This window comes from Gadus chalcogrammus, chromosome 1, assembly GCF_026213295.1.
Source record: "Gadus chalcogrammus isolate NIFS_2021 chromosome 1, NIFS_Gcha_1.0, whole genome shotgun sequence".
Classification (NCBI taxonomy): domain Eukaryota; kingdom Metazoa; phylum Chordata; class Actinopteri; order Gadiformes; family Gadidae; genus Gadus; species Gadus chalcogrammus.
The window spans coordinates 25271250-25287147 of NC_079412.1; the positions used below are offsets into that span (position 1 = coordinate 25271250).

The 15898-nt window shown below is 41.2% G+C and overlaps 2 protein-coding genes across 5 annotated transcripts; one reads left to right on the top strand and one right to left on the bottom strand.

Moving 5' to 3' along the window:
* Positions 1-212: 212 nt before the first annotated feature.
* On the bottom strand, positions 213-2934 carry taf10 (TAF10 RNA polymerase II, TATA box binding protein (TBP)-associated factor). The gene is made up of 5 exons (XM_056597877.1): positions 2345-2934; positions 1922-2079; positions 1191-1255; positions 782-896; positions 213-561 (listed from the first exon to the last, which is right to left on the bottom strand). The coding sequence occupies exons 1-5, from the start codon at positions 2469-2471 to the stop codon at positions 472-474; spliced, it is 555 nt and encodes a 184-aa protein (XP_056453852.1). The 5' UTR covers positions 2472-2934; the 3' UTR covers positions 213-471.
* Positions 2781-12012, top strand: zgc:154075 (uncharacterized protein LOC556929 homolog). 4 transcript variants are annotated; one of them, XM_056597864.1, is made up of 14 exons: positions 2781-2805; positions 3653-3754; positions 3864-3948; positions 4038-4111; positions 4241-4300; positions 4531-4638; positions 4750-4806; positions 5093-5223; positions 9196-9250; positions 9500-9592; positions 9793-9927; positions 10218-10319; positions 10985-11146; positions 11340-12012. In XM_056597864.1, the coding sequence occupies exons 2-14, from the start codon at positions 3662-3664 to the stop codon at positions 11478-11480; spliced, it is 1296 nt and encodes a 431-aa protein (XP_056453839.1). In that variant the 5' UTR covers positions 2781-2805; positions 3653-3661; the 3' UTR covers positions 11481-12012. The 4 variants fall into 4 exon arrangements, with proteins under 4 accessions (XP_056453839.1, XP_056453835.1, XP_056453833.1 ...); XM_056597860.1 differs by lacking the exon at positions 2781-2805 and adding an exon at positions 3009-3108; XM_056597858.1 differs by lacking the exon at positions 2781-2805 and adding an exon at positions 3122-3402.
* The last annotated feature ends 3886 nt before the right edge of the window (positions 12013-15898 follow it).

Consider the following 15898-nt stretch of genomic DNA (forward strand, 5'->3'; position numbering starts at 1 on the left):
TTGCAGAATAAAAATGCAAATAACCCCCCAAAAAATGTAGAGAGCGTTTAACTAGTGTAAATACACAATTTCAGTATAGTTTCATAGTATGCATTGTGTATTTACAATGGTTCTTAAAAGTTTTGTTTTACGGAAAGATTAGAACAACTAATTCATGGCTGTATTCTGACAAACCCCTCAATTATTTTTAGTTTCAAAGGCGTGATGTAATAGTAAAGTAATACCCGAATATTTGGTTTATGGGAGGGCTTTTATTATTTTCGATAAAACATGGTAATTTTACAACTTCTCTCATTGTATGCAAGTATGCTAAACAAAACATATGGAAACAAAGAGTAAAAGTGTCTGCAAATGCATTACATAGTCTAATAAAGCACCCTGATTAACAAATTGTAATTTGCAAAAGGCCTTTACAAGCAATAGCGGGTCAGAGAGTAAATAAACTAGCAAAAGCAGAAAACTAGGGGCATCTTATGTGAAGTAATAAGGTTTCTTGACGTTAACTCCGTATTCGGTGAGGGCTGGACTTAGGTCCTCCATGGTCAAAGTGTACTTCTTATCCTAGATAATGAAAAACAGACAAAGAAATACCATGATGACAGGGTTAAACACACACACACCCCCACCCACCCACCCCCCCCCCCCCCCCCCCCCCCCCCCCCCCTTTGTGGGAGAAATAGGCGTGTAACATTGTTCTCATGGTACTGTAACCTTGTACCAGGAGAACAACGTTTCCAATGGAAAAATTCAGTTATTTGATGGAAATTCATCTTTGACCAACCTTAGTCTTATTTCTTGAACTTCCGGAAGCAGTGCCCTTCATTTTACAGTATTGAAGGGCATCGTTGGCGATGTCGGATATGAACTTCTGAGATGCTAGGGAAATGAGACGAATTCTAAAAAAGAAAGAAAAAGGGGATGGTTTTTGGGTACCACTGGTCGTTTTTGCAATTTCTCACATGCTGCTACTGGGTATACCGGGTGCCCGAGAAAAACATCTGCTTGTTGCAAGTAATATGCTTTAAGAATTGATCTCCCTCTTATTCACATACACTTTTTATTACATATTTTTATGGTAAAATAGATCAAATTGAAATGTCTGGATAATAGCGGCCTTTTAGCTGTGCACAATTTTTGGGCCGCCAACAAGCTGAACGCTGTAATGAAGCTGGTTCTTAGGTAATTCTTACATTCTTGGATCAGATGCCTCAAAGCCAGCCCGGTTGAGGTAGTAACCTGTGACCGCATCGGGAATCTAAAAAGAAACAAATCACAGATCCTTATTTCATGGCTGAGTATACATCAAAATCCCATTTATCGTTGGAGAACGGTTCTTTTTAGTTCTCAAAAAGAAATGGTGAACATTTCTGTTTTTGAGCAAAAGTTCATTAAAGGCGAAAAATCTGTGCAAAATACCACAAGTCTGATGCTTCCTGCTTCCACAATGGATGTATTCAAATGGCCGTTCATCCAAGTTTGAGTGTTATGTGGGTTACGATAACATTTGATAACAACACTTGCACTGGCTCATACGGAACACAGTGGGTCTGCTTTTTATTTATTCTAAAACAATTAAGACAGTAACGACTGTTCAAGCCACATTTTTTGCAACTCGGAGACGGAGGTTCTCTTTGGATATAATTGGAGTAATACAGAATTTGGATATAAATACTGTATTACTGTAGACCATTATTATAGGTTCAGACACAAGGGAAGTCTGTAGCACTGATTATTGGGAATAAATTGTGGCAGAGCATATTCACTGGCCTCATCTATTAAGAGAGAACACAATAAAGTGTTTGAAGGGGTGTTACAGGGGCAGCTGTTCCTATGCCCTACTTATCCTGGGAGTACAATAGGCAAATATGAATAAACATGTAAGCTCAATTCCATTTGAGGGTACAGATTTGATGTAGTATACCGTGGGAGTGTAGTCTTCCAGTTGCATAAGGAAGTCTGCCAGGGGTGTGGTGGAAAGGGATGGCTTCATATCACCATTGGAAATGCCTCCAGGAACATAGACACCGTTGGATACGGACGTGTCGGATGATGGGGTCACCATGGTAGCCGATGTTGAGGCTGTAATGATTTAAAAGGCATTGTTAAAAAAGTATTCACTGAAAGACAATGAAAGATTAACTTCATAGATGACAAGTGTTCAAACAAGACATCTGATATAAAGACCCGTTAGCCTGTTAGGCAGAACTCGAATGTTGCATTTACAAACTAGATTAGTCAATTAAATCCAATTAAAATAAACGTAGCAAAGTCATGATGCCTCGTTTGGCAACCATAAAGGTTGAATGATTCATTATCACAAGACCCAGCCAGAGAAGCCACATACCATTACTAGCCAGCGACGGGATGCTGGCTGCATGTGCAGTTGGATTACTGTTTGTGAGGCAGTTACTTGCGATGGATGCAGTCGTAGAGGAAACTCCAGTGGTGACAGATTGGTTGACGTTGTCCATTCTCTCAAGATCTCTTTAGTATCCAGGTAAAAATAGTTTAGCAATGAAATGTTGTGAAGCCTGTCGGTGTCTCGGCTTGCCTGCTAACGTTACCTAGCCAAGACCGACCACAACTGATGCACACGGTCGTTTCCTCAAGTTATGGTCAAATTTTATATGATGTGCAAACGTTACAGAAGTAAATTAGAGTTGAATCGCGCTAATGTAGACCAGAGCTTGAAACCATAGCTACCAATATCCCTTAGCTTTTACAAATGTTTTTCAACCAAGGCGTCACATCCCGCGTGTCACGTGACCCCCTAAAATCCCGGCGGCCGAGGTAAACAGGGCTGCAGTAAGTTGTTTACATAATTATATACTGAGTATAATGCTTTTTTTTTTTTACCAACAAAATGTGTGCGCTAAGGGATTGAACAAGACCAATTTTCCTCTACAAATGCCGTCGTATTATTTGTTGTACGAGCTAATGTAAAGCTATCAAGGAAGGCGGAGTATATCCGGTGTATTATTTTCAAACTAAAGCGAGGGTCTTTACCGAATTTAAACACTGTCGCGCTTTTATTTTGATGGCAGAAGTAGTATATTATGTTTTCATAATCTGTGAGCTTCAGAGAACTTCCTTCGGAGACTTATTTAGGTTATCCCAATTTATTGCCATTATCGCTTTGTGTAGCTCTCACCTTCAACAACATACAATAACTATGCAGGGGATTATTATTTAGACTCTTGTATTTAATGTAATATAAATAAACTGCCATTCAACGTAACATAAAAACGTCACCGACGCTAGGGAACGACACGCAATTGTCTGCTTGTTCTAATCGGCCTTAATCGAAGTAACGTTGCAAGAGGGATTTATTTATGGATTACAAATTACATTAAGAAATGATTATTGGTTTCCCACGTTGACTCATCCATCTATCCAAGTCAGGTGACAGTCTTCTGCGTATAATGTGTAAATGTGCTAATGGGAACAAATCTGGAAAACAGTTGTCAGTATTTTATGACGGAATACTCGGACTTTAGACCTTTTCAATGTTGCTTGGAGGCAACCGTGAACTTATCGTCGTTCCTCAACGAAAACTTTAACTACGATACACATGCAACTGTATTAGTAGCTAAAGATAACGTCACAGTTTTAATGTAACAAATTAGTAATACGAGTCTATTTACATCCACAGAGTTGCACCATGCCGTCACCTGTGTCTGTCATCGTGGTGGGAGCGGGATGCCGCGGCGAGACGTACTCACAGTTTGCACGCATTTACCCTGACCGAATGAAGGTCAATATAATGGACCTATAACTGAAAGACAATCATACTTTTCCCATCAACAGTATTCAAAGACAAAACAAATGCAAACTGTGTGTTTGCATGTACTCATCCATTCCAGGTGGTCGGAGTAGCTGATCCTAGACAATATGCTTGCAAGAAACTTCAAGAACAGCACAATATAGCGGAAAAAAATATATTTGAAGGTCGGAAAAAAAACATTCAGTACTTTTCCAAATAATTAACTTCTTTATTCTATAAGGATATTGAATTTGCTACGTTATCTCCTCCTAAGACTGGCATGGGATATTGGAGCGAGAGAAGTTTGCTGATTGTGTTCTCGTTTGCACCCCTGACCGTCTTCATAAGGTACAATTTACTTCAGTTTAAGTTTCCCTATAGCACACTCAATGCAACCCAATCCTGTCCTAGATGATAAGGTGTATATGCTGAATCTGTGCACAGCGTTAATCATTTGTCATCATTTTTCTTTACCAGGAGCCTGCCGTTGCCTTCGCCAGACAGGGGTACCATCTCCTATTGGAGAAGCCAATGGCAGTGAGTTATTATTCTGTTATTATGGACTTATAAGCGGCTCACATAATCAGATAATTCAGAATCACTATAGGTCTTTTTTTATGTGCAAAAAACATGTTGTCTGTAAAAAACATATTGTTCCCCTGAATCTTATGAGACTGCGATTGGTCTTGAGAGATATTGCAATTAACTTTCATTGTAAAACAGTTTTTACCATGATTACGTTTTTCTTCTTCTGCTTCTTCTTCTAGACCACAGTGGAGGACTGCACAGAGATAGTGGCAGCATGCACTGAGTCTGGCGTGATGCTAACAGTGTGCCACGTCCTTCGATACGAGCCCATCATCCACAAGATCAAGGTACCCTGGCAGCGTCCATCTTCCGCCTGAATGAAGGATGTACGGTTTGTCTTGAGGCATGGATTATTCATATCCATGATGTGGAATTGCATTTGAAATGTGTTGTTGCAGGAGCTGATTGATTTTGGAGCAATTGGGGACGTGGTCCATATTCAGCACTTGGAACCGGTGAGAAATGCCTTGCTCAATCTTGATATCATATGCAACCATCTCTTTGGAACTGTATCTGTTTTCATATATATGCATTAAGGAAGTGCATGCAGTCATACTTTTCAGTCAGTCAGGTTGGAAATATTTTTATTTAAGTGACAATGTGTTTGTTTTAACACAGTTGAAACAGTAAGGCGAGCCCTAGGATATTGAACCAATCTCTTTAAATATCTGAGCACACAAGTGGGACTCTGATTTCGACCAACCAAGCCGGCCTCTAAAACCAAAGCCTCTTGGGTTCCAGGTTGGGTGGTACCACTTTGCCCACTCGTTTGTGCGAGGGAACTGGAGGAACGAAGCGGAGAGCTCCTTTGCTCTGTTGGCCAAGTCGTGTCACGACATTGACCTGATACATCACTGGGCCGGAGGCCGACGGTAAGCCAGTAGTCAACCTTCCAACTATCTAGTAATTCTCTGTATTCATGTGCGTAGTGAAAGACATGGTAAATGATGTTCTGAAGGACTCAACCTGGGAATGACTAGAGAATATTTTGTGGATTGAATTTACAAAACGTGCACACGTAATTTCGCAAACATTCTTATGACAGTGGGATTTGACACAGTTTGCTTTAGAAACATGGTTGGTGATTGTTTTGATATGTTAACTTCCAGTAAACCAGTTTTTAAGGCATACCATGCCTTATTACCATACCGCCCAAGCTCAACATACCTCCACGTATAAAAAGTTAGGGTGCGAGTGAGACATAGCGAAGTGCCTTGTGTACATCCACCTAACTTAATAGTTATTACGTTAATTTGGTCACAATCAGGGGTTTATTTTGCTCACGCATTGGGCTTTTACATACCTATTTTGTGTCATTGGTGTAAGACACGTTTTCAGCTGCAGTGTGCTCTTTACATAGTGAGATTGTGAGATGTGTGTGTGTGTGTGTGAGAGATAGATGAGAGACGTTCCTTTACCACATGACATCACTGTTAATAATTAGGTTGCGTTTAGGTGTGTATTTGTGTATTTGCCAATCGGGTTATGGTTAATCAGTTTTCTGACAATATACGCTTTTGGGCTGGTTTTTGATTGATTGGGCTGCTTTAGACTGTAGTTTAGCTGAGAATTGCCAATCTGTGAACTGAACATACCCGTTTGCAGCTACTAAACGTGAGCGTCGTTCACCCTGATGATAGTGAACGACGCTAACCCACTGTTTAATGGCACCCGAGAATTTACTAATTACATTCTGCGTAATCTGACACATTGTTTAACATTCTTGCTTTTTTCTTGGCTTTTTAAAAGTAATGTTGATTCTTTAGTAGTATACAGTAATTAGTTTACTTTGGCCAGTGGACAGTGGCAATGATTGGGGGACTGGGGGTGGAGGGGTAGCAGGAGGTTCTACTGAAAAATATGATTAAAAAAGAAGACATGAACGTGAACAGTTAATTTTCTGGGAATGCAAACGATGAACATGAACTCATTTCATTCATTTTAAACTGTGTAAACTGAACTTTGAGCTAGCTCTTTTGAGGTGTGAACTTGCTTATCACCGGGCAACACAGACCCTAACTGCCTCCGGCGAGCTGGCTGACGCCCTGTGTGCCCTGTTTTGACATGACACTGCCATCAGGCTGAATGTATGTATGAATAAGGTCCGCAAGCAAGTGGAGAAACAAATCGATACTATTAAACATAAGTGTTTTTCAGAGATGGAAGTAACTTGAGAAAATATTTTAATTTTTTTCATGCTGTTTTGCTGCCTTACCAGTATTTTACCCCTTCAGAGGCATTTATATCGAAATGAGAAGATACAATTAACATACAATGATATTATACCGTTACCGTCTATGCCTCAAATCATACCGTGATAAACATTTTAGTCCATACCGTACAGCCCTAATTTGAAGGAACTATCGTGTGCTAAATTAGAGGTAAGTCAAGCTTTTTGGAGCAAAATCAACAGCTATTTGTTTACTTGATTCAACTACTGCGTTTTTGATGTGATATAATATGGTAACACCGAGTACTGCACGAACCTTGCATAAAGTTAGTAAATTCTAACAACATAGGGCAATTTATATAAATAATCTGGTAAGGGTGTTGTCCTAGGCTAATACACTAACAGCAAATTTCTGTATAACAAAGGGCTACATTTTGCATCCAAGTCTGTCATTTGAAATCTTTCCATTGTATTGTGTGCTACAACCTCCGTAATGAATATTCACGCTAAGTCCCGCCCAGGGTAGCTTAGAAAAGCCGTCTATCTCGAAACACCGATCAGTCCTTGGACCGATGATTCCTCCCCCCCCCCCCCCCCCCCAACATTGTCACCTTTTTTACTCTGAGGTGTTTGCAGGTCTGTTTATTGCAAAAATGTCAATATACATTTTAGCAACAATTTCAGTAGCGTCGCCATTATTGACTCTAGAGCCCCAAGACTTGTTCAATAGAGGCATGCCCTCTTTATGGTCCTACTACAACCTTTGTGATCGGGAGAGGGGAGGGAGTGGGAAGATGCATTGGTTGGAGGCACAGACCTTTTCGATTGTACTATTTGTGTTATGTGATATTACTGTATAGCAGGGATGGGCAACTGGCGGCCCAAGGGGCGCATACGGCCTGCATCCTCACTCAGTCAGGCCCGCACATAATAAAATAAATAAATAAATTGATCGAGTTACAGAAAACTCGGTCAAGAAAGATGAGAAGAATTCATAGAATTCAAAGGCAAACCCATGCGTCTAGTTTGCTTAGAAACGATATCAGTCATTAAAGATATCCACTTAAGTCGCCACTACAACTACTACAACTCTAATGAATATGCTTGTTGGGCCACGGTTTTTCAGTTTTTAAACATCAATGAATGATGATGTATGTGAGCCCTTTTCACTGATAAAAATACTGACCATTCATGTGGCTGTTTGAGCATGGAAAACATGAAATTAATGTATGTTCGTTCAATTAACATACCGTACATAGGTTATGATTCTGGAAGATTTTCTAGGTAGTGGCCATCCCCAAAATGCACAAGAATACTGGAAATCATATCTACCAAATTCAAAATTGTGTAGCTTCTCTCAGCTCACGTTTAGTTGAAGTGTGCAGTCATGTGGCCCTCTGATGGTTATGATGAAAAATGCAGCCCTCTTTATCATGAAAGTTGCCCATCCCTGCAGTATAGGGTGGTTGTTGATATAATATATTTTTTGTTAAATAAATGTGAATAATTGTTTTAAAGATTATACTTGTAATATGTTCAATCACTCCATATTTTCCCTGCGCATAACTGTGCACAAATATATTGTATATACACCCTTCTGGTGCCGGCAGACATATAGAAACTTCCCGGCAGGGTGCACTTTGCGAGCACACAAAAAAATTTGCGAGCGGAAAAATAAACATTTCACCTCCGCTGCTGCAACTCCATCCTAGGGGAAACACTGGTTCAGTTAAATTCAAATAACTTTATTTTTCCGTTAGGAACTTCAGATGTGGAGGAGAAACAGGGTGTATCCATACCCAACAGTGCATTCAATAAACAAAAACACGCACACACGTGCACACACACACCATCAGCCCCGCAGAAAATAAAAAATCCTTGCCTAAGCCTAATGAATAAATAGAATCACCTCCATAGTGGAGGATAAATAAATAAAATAATTTAAAAAAGATTCCTGGCATTAAAATGAGATACAGTTCAGGATTCCAGGTATTAAAACGAGAGGATACAGTTGAAAGAGGGGTTCAACCATTCAAAAGTCTTATAGATGCTGGGATAAAGCTTGAGTCAGACACGCTCCTTCCATCACCATTTTTAAATCTAGGCTTAAAACACACCTTTTCTCCCTGGCCTTTCCTCCCCTTTTGTGATATGTCGTTTATTTTATGTTTTTTTTTTTTTTATGTCTATGTATGTGGTATGTGTTCCTTTATATGCCTCTTTGCACCATGTACGGTACTTTGGCCAGTGAAAACTGTTTTTAAATGTGCCTTATAAATACATTTTACTTACTTACTTACTTGACAGGGCTCTGTTTGTCCTTGCTTTTAGTAAGCAGAGAACTATTCTGATCCAGCCATAGCCCACGATGGTATTTTTTCGCCTGTTCTCTACCTGGCAGGCAAACATTCAAAACGTTACTAACTAATGGTCTATCAGGGTCTTGATGGTCTGTGTTAGGCCCCCGTGAAATTCTGTTAGCAGCTTTAACTCTTATTATTACCTACCCTCTGCGATCACAACGCTATTTCACATCTTGGATTAATGAACTACATGTTGTCATATCTTTCATCATTTTTATGCAATGTAAAAATCAAACATAGAAATTTATCTCAAAATACATTTTAATTTTGAGCGTGAGATACTTAACTGTGTTGTTTTTTCTGTTTCACAGGTGTCTTAAAGTGTCATCATTTGGAGCACTGAGCCATTTTCGAAAAGAAAGTAAGGTCTGTGTCACATTGCCTGAATACAACCGTTATTCCAGTTATTTATAGTCCCCATGGTATATCTGAATCTGGGCTTTATTGTGTTAATTTGTAATATTTAAGCAACCCTTTTCTAAAAGACTTCAGAAATCTGAATTTGTTGTTATTTGTACATGTTAAAAACTGACATGAATCTAAGACTTCTGTCGTTAATCTTTTAGTTTAATGTAATTGTTGTAAAGGTAGTTTGTTATTGGTTATTTCTTGTAGCCAGCTGGTGCTACAAATCGCTGCCTAGACTGTCCAGTAGAGGGCGACTGTGCATACTCATCCAAGAAGATATACCTGGATGGCGTAAAACAAGTAATATCCTCATTTACTTAATTACGTGAACCACTATTTATTCTGAAGATGCATTGAAAACCTATCCAGAAAAAATGATTTCTGGGTGTCTGTGTGTGTGTGTGTGTGTGTGTGTGTGTGTGTGTGTGTGTGTGTGTGTGTGTGTGTGTGTGTGTGTGTGTGTGTGTGTGTGTGTGTGTGTGTGTGTGTGTGTGTGTCAGGGTAACGTCGGCTGGCCTGTTTCTGTTATCTGTCCTACGTCGCTGCCAGACATTGAGTCGGTGACCGAGGCTCTGAGGACCGGACCCTACGGCCGCTGTGTTTATGACTGCGACAACGACGTCTGCACCAATCAGGTTAGAGAGCCAAGTCACCTGCACGAATTACGTGTGAAACCATTAACGTCTGCACCAATCAGCTATGCACCAATCAGGTGCTGGAACACCCTGGACACCCAAGAGAAAATACCTGTTTTTGTGTGTGTGTTTCATGTACCAAAAGGTAGCAGGTTCCTTCCCCCATATAGACAGCCTACCTACCCCATCCCTAGCCCCGGGACTATCCCTCTCTCACTGTGAGTCGCCTTGGATCACTGTCTTTTCACTAAGCCATAAAGTCATGTGTGGGTAACTATGATCCCTTCCAGGTGGTCAACATGGAGTTTGAAGGCGGTCTCACTGCAGCCTTTAGCATGGTGGCCTTCACCGAGTCCATCTGTCAACGCAAAACGACCATCTATGGCAGCAAGGTAGGAACTTAGCACATAAAGCGTTAGGAGCAATCACCTTACAGGTTTTCAATCAACGTGGGCAGTTAGCAGGAGGAGACCAACAGTTCATTATGCTCTTTACCAAATAATATTAAGGTGCAATCCTGTTTTTTGGCGAGGTCTGCCCACAACGCTGTCAAATTTAGCCAACTCAAGTAAGGTAAATAATAAATGAACTGTATTTTAATAGCCAACCGTGACAACCGGGAAATACATTGATTGAAATGGAATAAATGATGCGTAATTTCTATCAATAACCAAATTATATATTATTATATCTATATATTGATTGATAAGAGACCTGGGGAAAGTGCGCAGGAAGGGATGTCATGAGCAGAGTAGTGACTCAAGCTTTGGGAGATGCTTAGTGAAAAGGGTAGGGCCAGATGGTTCCTCAGTCATCATTGTGCATGTTTTTATACCATTGTCTGCAAGAAACAGAAAGTGGCTTCTGTGCGTGTCTCTCATCCTCTGCCCTACAAAATGGATGTCCTTCATTAAAGGTGCTATGTGGAGCATTTTGTGGCATCTCGCATTGGGGTTGCAACCAACTGAGACCTTTATGTCGTCTTATTCATCGTCGCTTTTGCCGAAAAGTCGTCAGCTATGTGACTTATTGTACCATGTCCCGTGTGTTCCACTAGGGGGAGCTGTCCTGCGATGGCCATGAGATTCGCGTGTTTGACTTTGTGAACCGGAGAATGACCAAGCACACGGCCCCCAACCAGACCCCTGAGGGCTTTAGTATGACCGGCCACGGAGCAGCCGACTTCAAACTGATGGAGGCTTTCATTTCAGCCGTGGCAGTGCGTGTTCTTTCTTTAATTTATGTTAGGCATAATATTTAGTAAGCCTGGGAATATTTGAAATATTCAAGGTTCTGACAACACCAATGTCCTCCTCATTTTGCGAATGTCTTAATGAGCTCCATAAACGTTAGAAGCTGTATTTGTTGCCACATAATTAAGGTTAATATAATTATTGGCCTTCCGTTGACAGAACAACGACCCGTCCTTGATCCGCTCGGGCCCAGAGGAGACCCTGCGCAGCCACCGGTTGGTGTTCGAGGCCGAACGATCCAGACGAGAGAGCAGGGTGGTGGACTGCAGTGCCATCGACCACCACCAGGTGTCGGCATAAAGCCTCGACCAGCCAATCAAACGCCAACATTAACAACGTAACCATTAAAGGTACTATGTGAATGAGAAATGTCTTCTCAATACTGGCCGCTTTGGCCAGTAAGTCTACTGCAGCCTGCATTCAGAGCACTGGGTTTTATGAATGTAAAATCACAGTTAATATAACACATTCACAGGTGTTTAATGTAATGATTCAATTGCTTTTATTGATGAAAGCGTCTATTGGGTTGCTGCTTGTAAATGATTCATGTTCGACTGCTGATTACGTTCCATCTTTAAGTGTCATAACTGTCAGGCTGACAGGTACGTCTTTAAATACAGTCTTATAACTGACCTGATAATCCAATAATATACCGCTAGTCAAGGTTTATTGATGTGTGTTTAGATCTAAGCCTTACTTTTAATTTATTTTTCAGAAAAATGTCTGCTAATTTATTCCAATATCAATGTCCTTTAACCTGTTATTTAATAAGGAATTATGAAAGATTAAAATAAAATGCTGCATTGCAATGTGTGTGTGTGTGTGTGTGTGTGTGTGTGTGTGTGTGTGTGTGTGTGTGTGTGTGTGTGTGTGTGTGTGTGTGTGTGTGTGTGTGTGTGTGTGTGTGTGTGTGTGTGTGTGTGTGTGTGTCAGTTGACAAGGGGGAACAGTACATCATTACCTTCGCGATAAGAACAGTGACTAAGAAGGCTTTTCTGACTTGTGCAAAAAACTATCCCAATGGACAGATCAACAGAAGATAAGGAATACAAAAACGGTCAACTAGTTTGGTCAAGGCTCTTTTTCAAGTCTAGTCAGGAGATTTCCACCTCTTCTCTTGTCCTGCTGGAGGCATTACCATGGTTACCACCGGACCAGCTCTTTAACTTTATAGGTGCAGTTGTAAAATATAAATGTATTATTGACTTTAATCCCTGATTAGTAATAAGTGGGGGAAATGCGCTGTGAGAATACCTTTTTCAGAAGACTGCGCCTTCTTCCGTGTGAGACAATGTAGATACTAGACCGCTCCTGGCTCCATTCTGACTAATCAGGGCTTATCTTCTGAGATTGGTACCGGGAATCGTTTTTTGCCTGACTGAAATTCTGCTGTCCTCGATGGTGGAGAATCGTAGGGAGGGAGCAGACAAGATAGTTATGTCAGAGGAAACAGACGTCCGTAAGTCGGTACAAGGAGGCAACTAGCAGCAGAGAATGAAATAAAACATTTGTTACAGTTCATAAAAATAACCAAGTTTAAAGAAACAGTTATTTAAAATGGCTACTGTCTTTTCTTAATAGCCTAATTAAACGCAGACAGAAGTGGATAGAATTTTTTGTATCATTATATCTTTCTCATGTATGGATACACTCAGTCACATTTTTTATTTAGCATTACAGACGAAAAAGGGAACCAGAGAACCAACTTTATTCACTAATGAGGACATGTGTATTCTATGTATTAGGACTTTTACTTTGAAAAAACATACTGTTTCGTGGGCCTTACAATAAGGTCCTGGATGGAGGGGATTTTCAGTTATTAACTGTAGGATATGACTCTTAAACAATGGACTGATGCCAGAGAGACTGGGCTAAATACCCGCCCCTGTCGTTTGGATCAGTCATAGCTGTGACTGACCAGTTCTCTCAACCAATCAGAGAGCTTGCAGTCGACGTGTTGGTCGACTGTGTTTATGTTGCACCAGAGTGTTAATGTGAAAGCGTGGCTCAATTGGCTCAAATTAAATAAATAAAAGAGCCCATGGCCTTGACATCTGCCCACGCCGTTCCCAGAACCAGCACAGTGTCCCTGGGTGGGCCTCTGTTTAGTTTGTACAAACAAAGTCTTCAACATCAGACAAACAATAAACTACCAATATTAGCAAGCGCTCACTGTGGGATACGTTTAAAATGTACCTAGCAAATTCTGTATCATTTGCCTGTAGTTAACATTGTTTTTTTCCATCCTTAGTTTGTCTGATCTTTTCTAATCTTATGGTGCGTTTTATTATCCATCCATCTCGGAGGTCCGAGGACGTTGCCTATAGCGACACGCATGAACACGCCCCTTTTCCTCGCACGGCGAACTTGCTTGCTTGGATTAACTCAGAGGAGGCAGAGCAAGGATTCCGAGACAGGTTGGCAGAGAATACTAACACGCACCATAAATCTTAATTTTGGATGTTTTTCCGTTGTGATAAATACTGCTTAAAGCGGACATATTAGGAAAAAAACACTTTTCCTGGGATTTTGGGTGTCGTTTTGGATCTCTGGTGCTCCCACACGCATACAAACTTTGAAAAGAGCCTGTGCATTTCTGAACGTACCCCACCTACAGTTACCAAACGAGCGAGTCAGTTTCGGCGCCCCCTCCTAAGTAGGAAGGGGGCACATTTAAATATTACCTCCCACTTCCCCACGCCCCTCCAATCAGAGCATAGCTAAGATTTTGTGGACCAGCAGCGAGCAGCTCCGGCAGGGGGAGCTCGGCGGCAGCCCGGCAGCACAGCTCCGGGAGTACAATCCCTTTCTCCGCCGGAACTGCCTCCTCCTCGGCAGTCCGAGGAGGAGACATTTACTTGTCGTGGAAGTACCAGAGACGTCAGACGCAATCTTTATGATTCATAATATCATCCATGGTGCACATAGCTTTTGGCCGTGATATTAGATATAATATAAATACCTATATATCATGTCATATTATATTATATTATATTATATTATAGAGATGTAGGGCTCCAGGAGTCCGCAAACAGCAACAATAACTTCTCCTCCATGCTGTAGTTCACTCTGACAGCTCATTGGTCAATGGGCAGCAGCTCATATGCATTAAAGCTACAGACACCAGAAACAGCACATTCTGTGTAGGGACTGAAACAGAGGATAATAGCGCCGGTAGGCAAGATTTTTTTTCTCAAAGCTATTTCAAGCAAACAGCTTAAAAAACATGTTTTCTCAAAATCATATACTATGTTTACTTGTTGGGAAAACACCATAATATGTCTCCTTTAAATAAACCCTCATGTCCAAAACCAGCTATTAAAGTGTAAACTGAAAGTGCCCCAAAATGTGAAGCAACCTCCAAACCTAATAGAACTTCCTCCGTAGCTGTCAGAAGATCGCAGCGAGCTGGTGTCCAACCAATGTGATCCTATACCTTGGACCTTACGTTTGCTGTACAGAATACGCCTAGAGGCCAGCGGATGTGAGTCACATTGTGTCATATAAGCCCAGTAAAAAGGGCATTCCAGCTTTATCAAGGAACTCAACTCGTAGCTGGTGCCCGCAGTTAATGTCAACATGAGAGGAACCATTGCTCCATAGCCAACAACGATGACTAACCGCTAGTTAGCCTGTCCTTCAGGCAAATATGATGCGTGAGCCAATCCCAGTGCCCATTTATTATAAGGGGAGTGATGGTTATGATGGGGGCAATCAGGGTGCGTAGAGTAAACACACGGAACTACCTCCCACAGGTGGTGGAACCTGAGCGGCACGTTTATGACTGCATAGCACCAACCCTTTGGGATGACATCACCGCTGGGAACGGCCACACCTTTAGGAAAACGTTTCGGTTTGCTTTTCACATACTCTTAATGCTTATGGTATACTGTATAGGGTAACATAAAAATGGCTTTATGTGAAACGTAAGCTTCAATGGCAGGGTAAAATGGACTTAACTCACATTTGACTAGTCTTTCACACAAATAAACAAACGCGCGACACACATAGACACAGACACACACTCACGTGCATACCAATACACAGTGCAGTGCCAGATGCGCAGACTTTTGGACGCAATCCCGCTAACTGAGTCAGCAGCTGTATGCAAGAGTGAGTCATCCTTTCATTTCCCACAGTCTGTCCGTCTCTCTCTCTCTCTCTCTCTCTCTCTCTCTCTCTCTCTCTCTCTCGCAGAGCAGCACGTAGCCTGCGTTCTTCGCTGTGTCTTACCTCATGGAGACGGTTTTTTTGGTCTTCCTGTGCCATGGCATTACTTGGCATGATTGGGACTTCTATGAAATAGCCAATCACTGAGCACAGGTGATATGGAAAGGGTTGTATCAAAGGGGATGCCCCAGGTCTTGACTGAACATGTGATGGTGGTACTGAATAATGATAGTGATTATACGGACAATGCATTCACTGTAAAAAAGTTTAATTATGACAAGTAATACATTCATTTTAAGTTGAGGTGTGTGTGTATGTGTCTGTGCCTTTGTGTGTGTGTGTGTGTGTGTGTGTGTGTGTGTGTGTGTGTGTGTGTGTGTGTGTGTGTGTGTGTGTGTGTGTGTGTGTGTGTGTGTGTGTGTGTGTGTGTGTGTATGTGTGCTTTCTTGTGTGTATGTATGACAGACTGAGGGGTGCGGGAATCTCTCCCATATATTCTTCAACCTTATATGACCTGTAGGAAGTGCCTTGAAAAACTCCTTAGAGGA

Coding starts and splice junctions, on each gene's coding strand:
- taf10 (XM_056597877.1), bottom strand. CDS start 2,471: ATGGACAACGTCAACCAATCTGTCACCACTGGAGTTTCCTCTACGACT. Junction 2,080..2,344: donor CCCGTCGCTGGCTAGTAATG/GTATGTGGCTTC, acceptor AAATCATTACAG/CCTCAACATCGGCTACCATG. Junction 1,256..1,921: donor TGGAAGACTACACTCCCACG/GTATACTACATC, acceptor GTTTCTTTTTAG/ATTCCCGATGCGGTCACAGG.
- zgc:154075 (XM_056597864.1), top strand. CDS start 3,662: ATGCCGTCACCTGTGTCTGTCATCGTGGTGGGAGCGGGATGCCGCGGC. Junction 3,949..4,037: donor GGAAAAAAATATATTTGAAG/GTCGGAAAAAAA, acceptor TCTCCTCCTAAG/ACTGGCATGGGATATTGGAG. Junction 4,301..4,530: donor TATTGGAGAAGCCAATGGCA/GTGAGTTATTAT, acceptor TTCTTCTTCTAG/ACCACAGTGGAGGACTGCAC.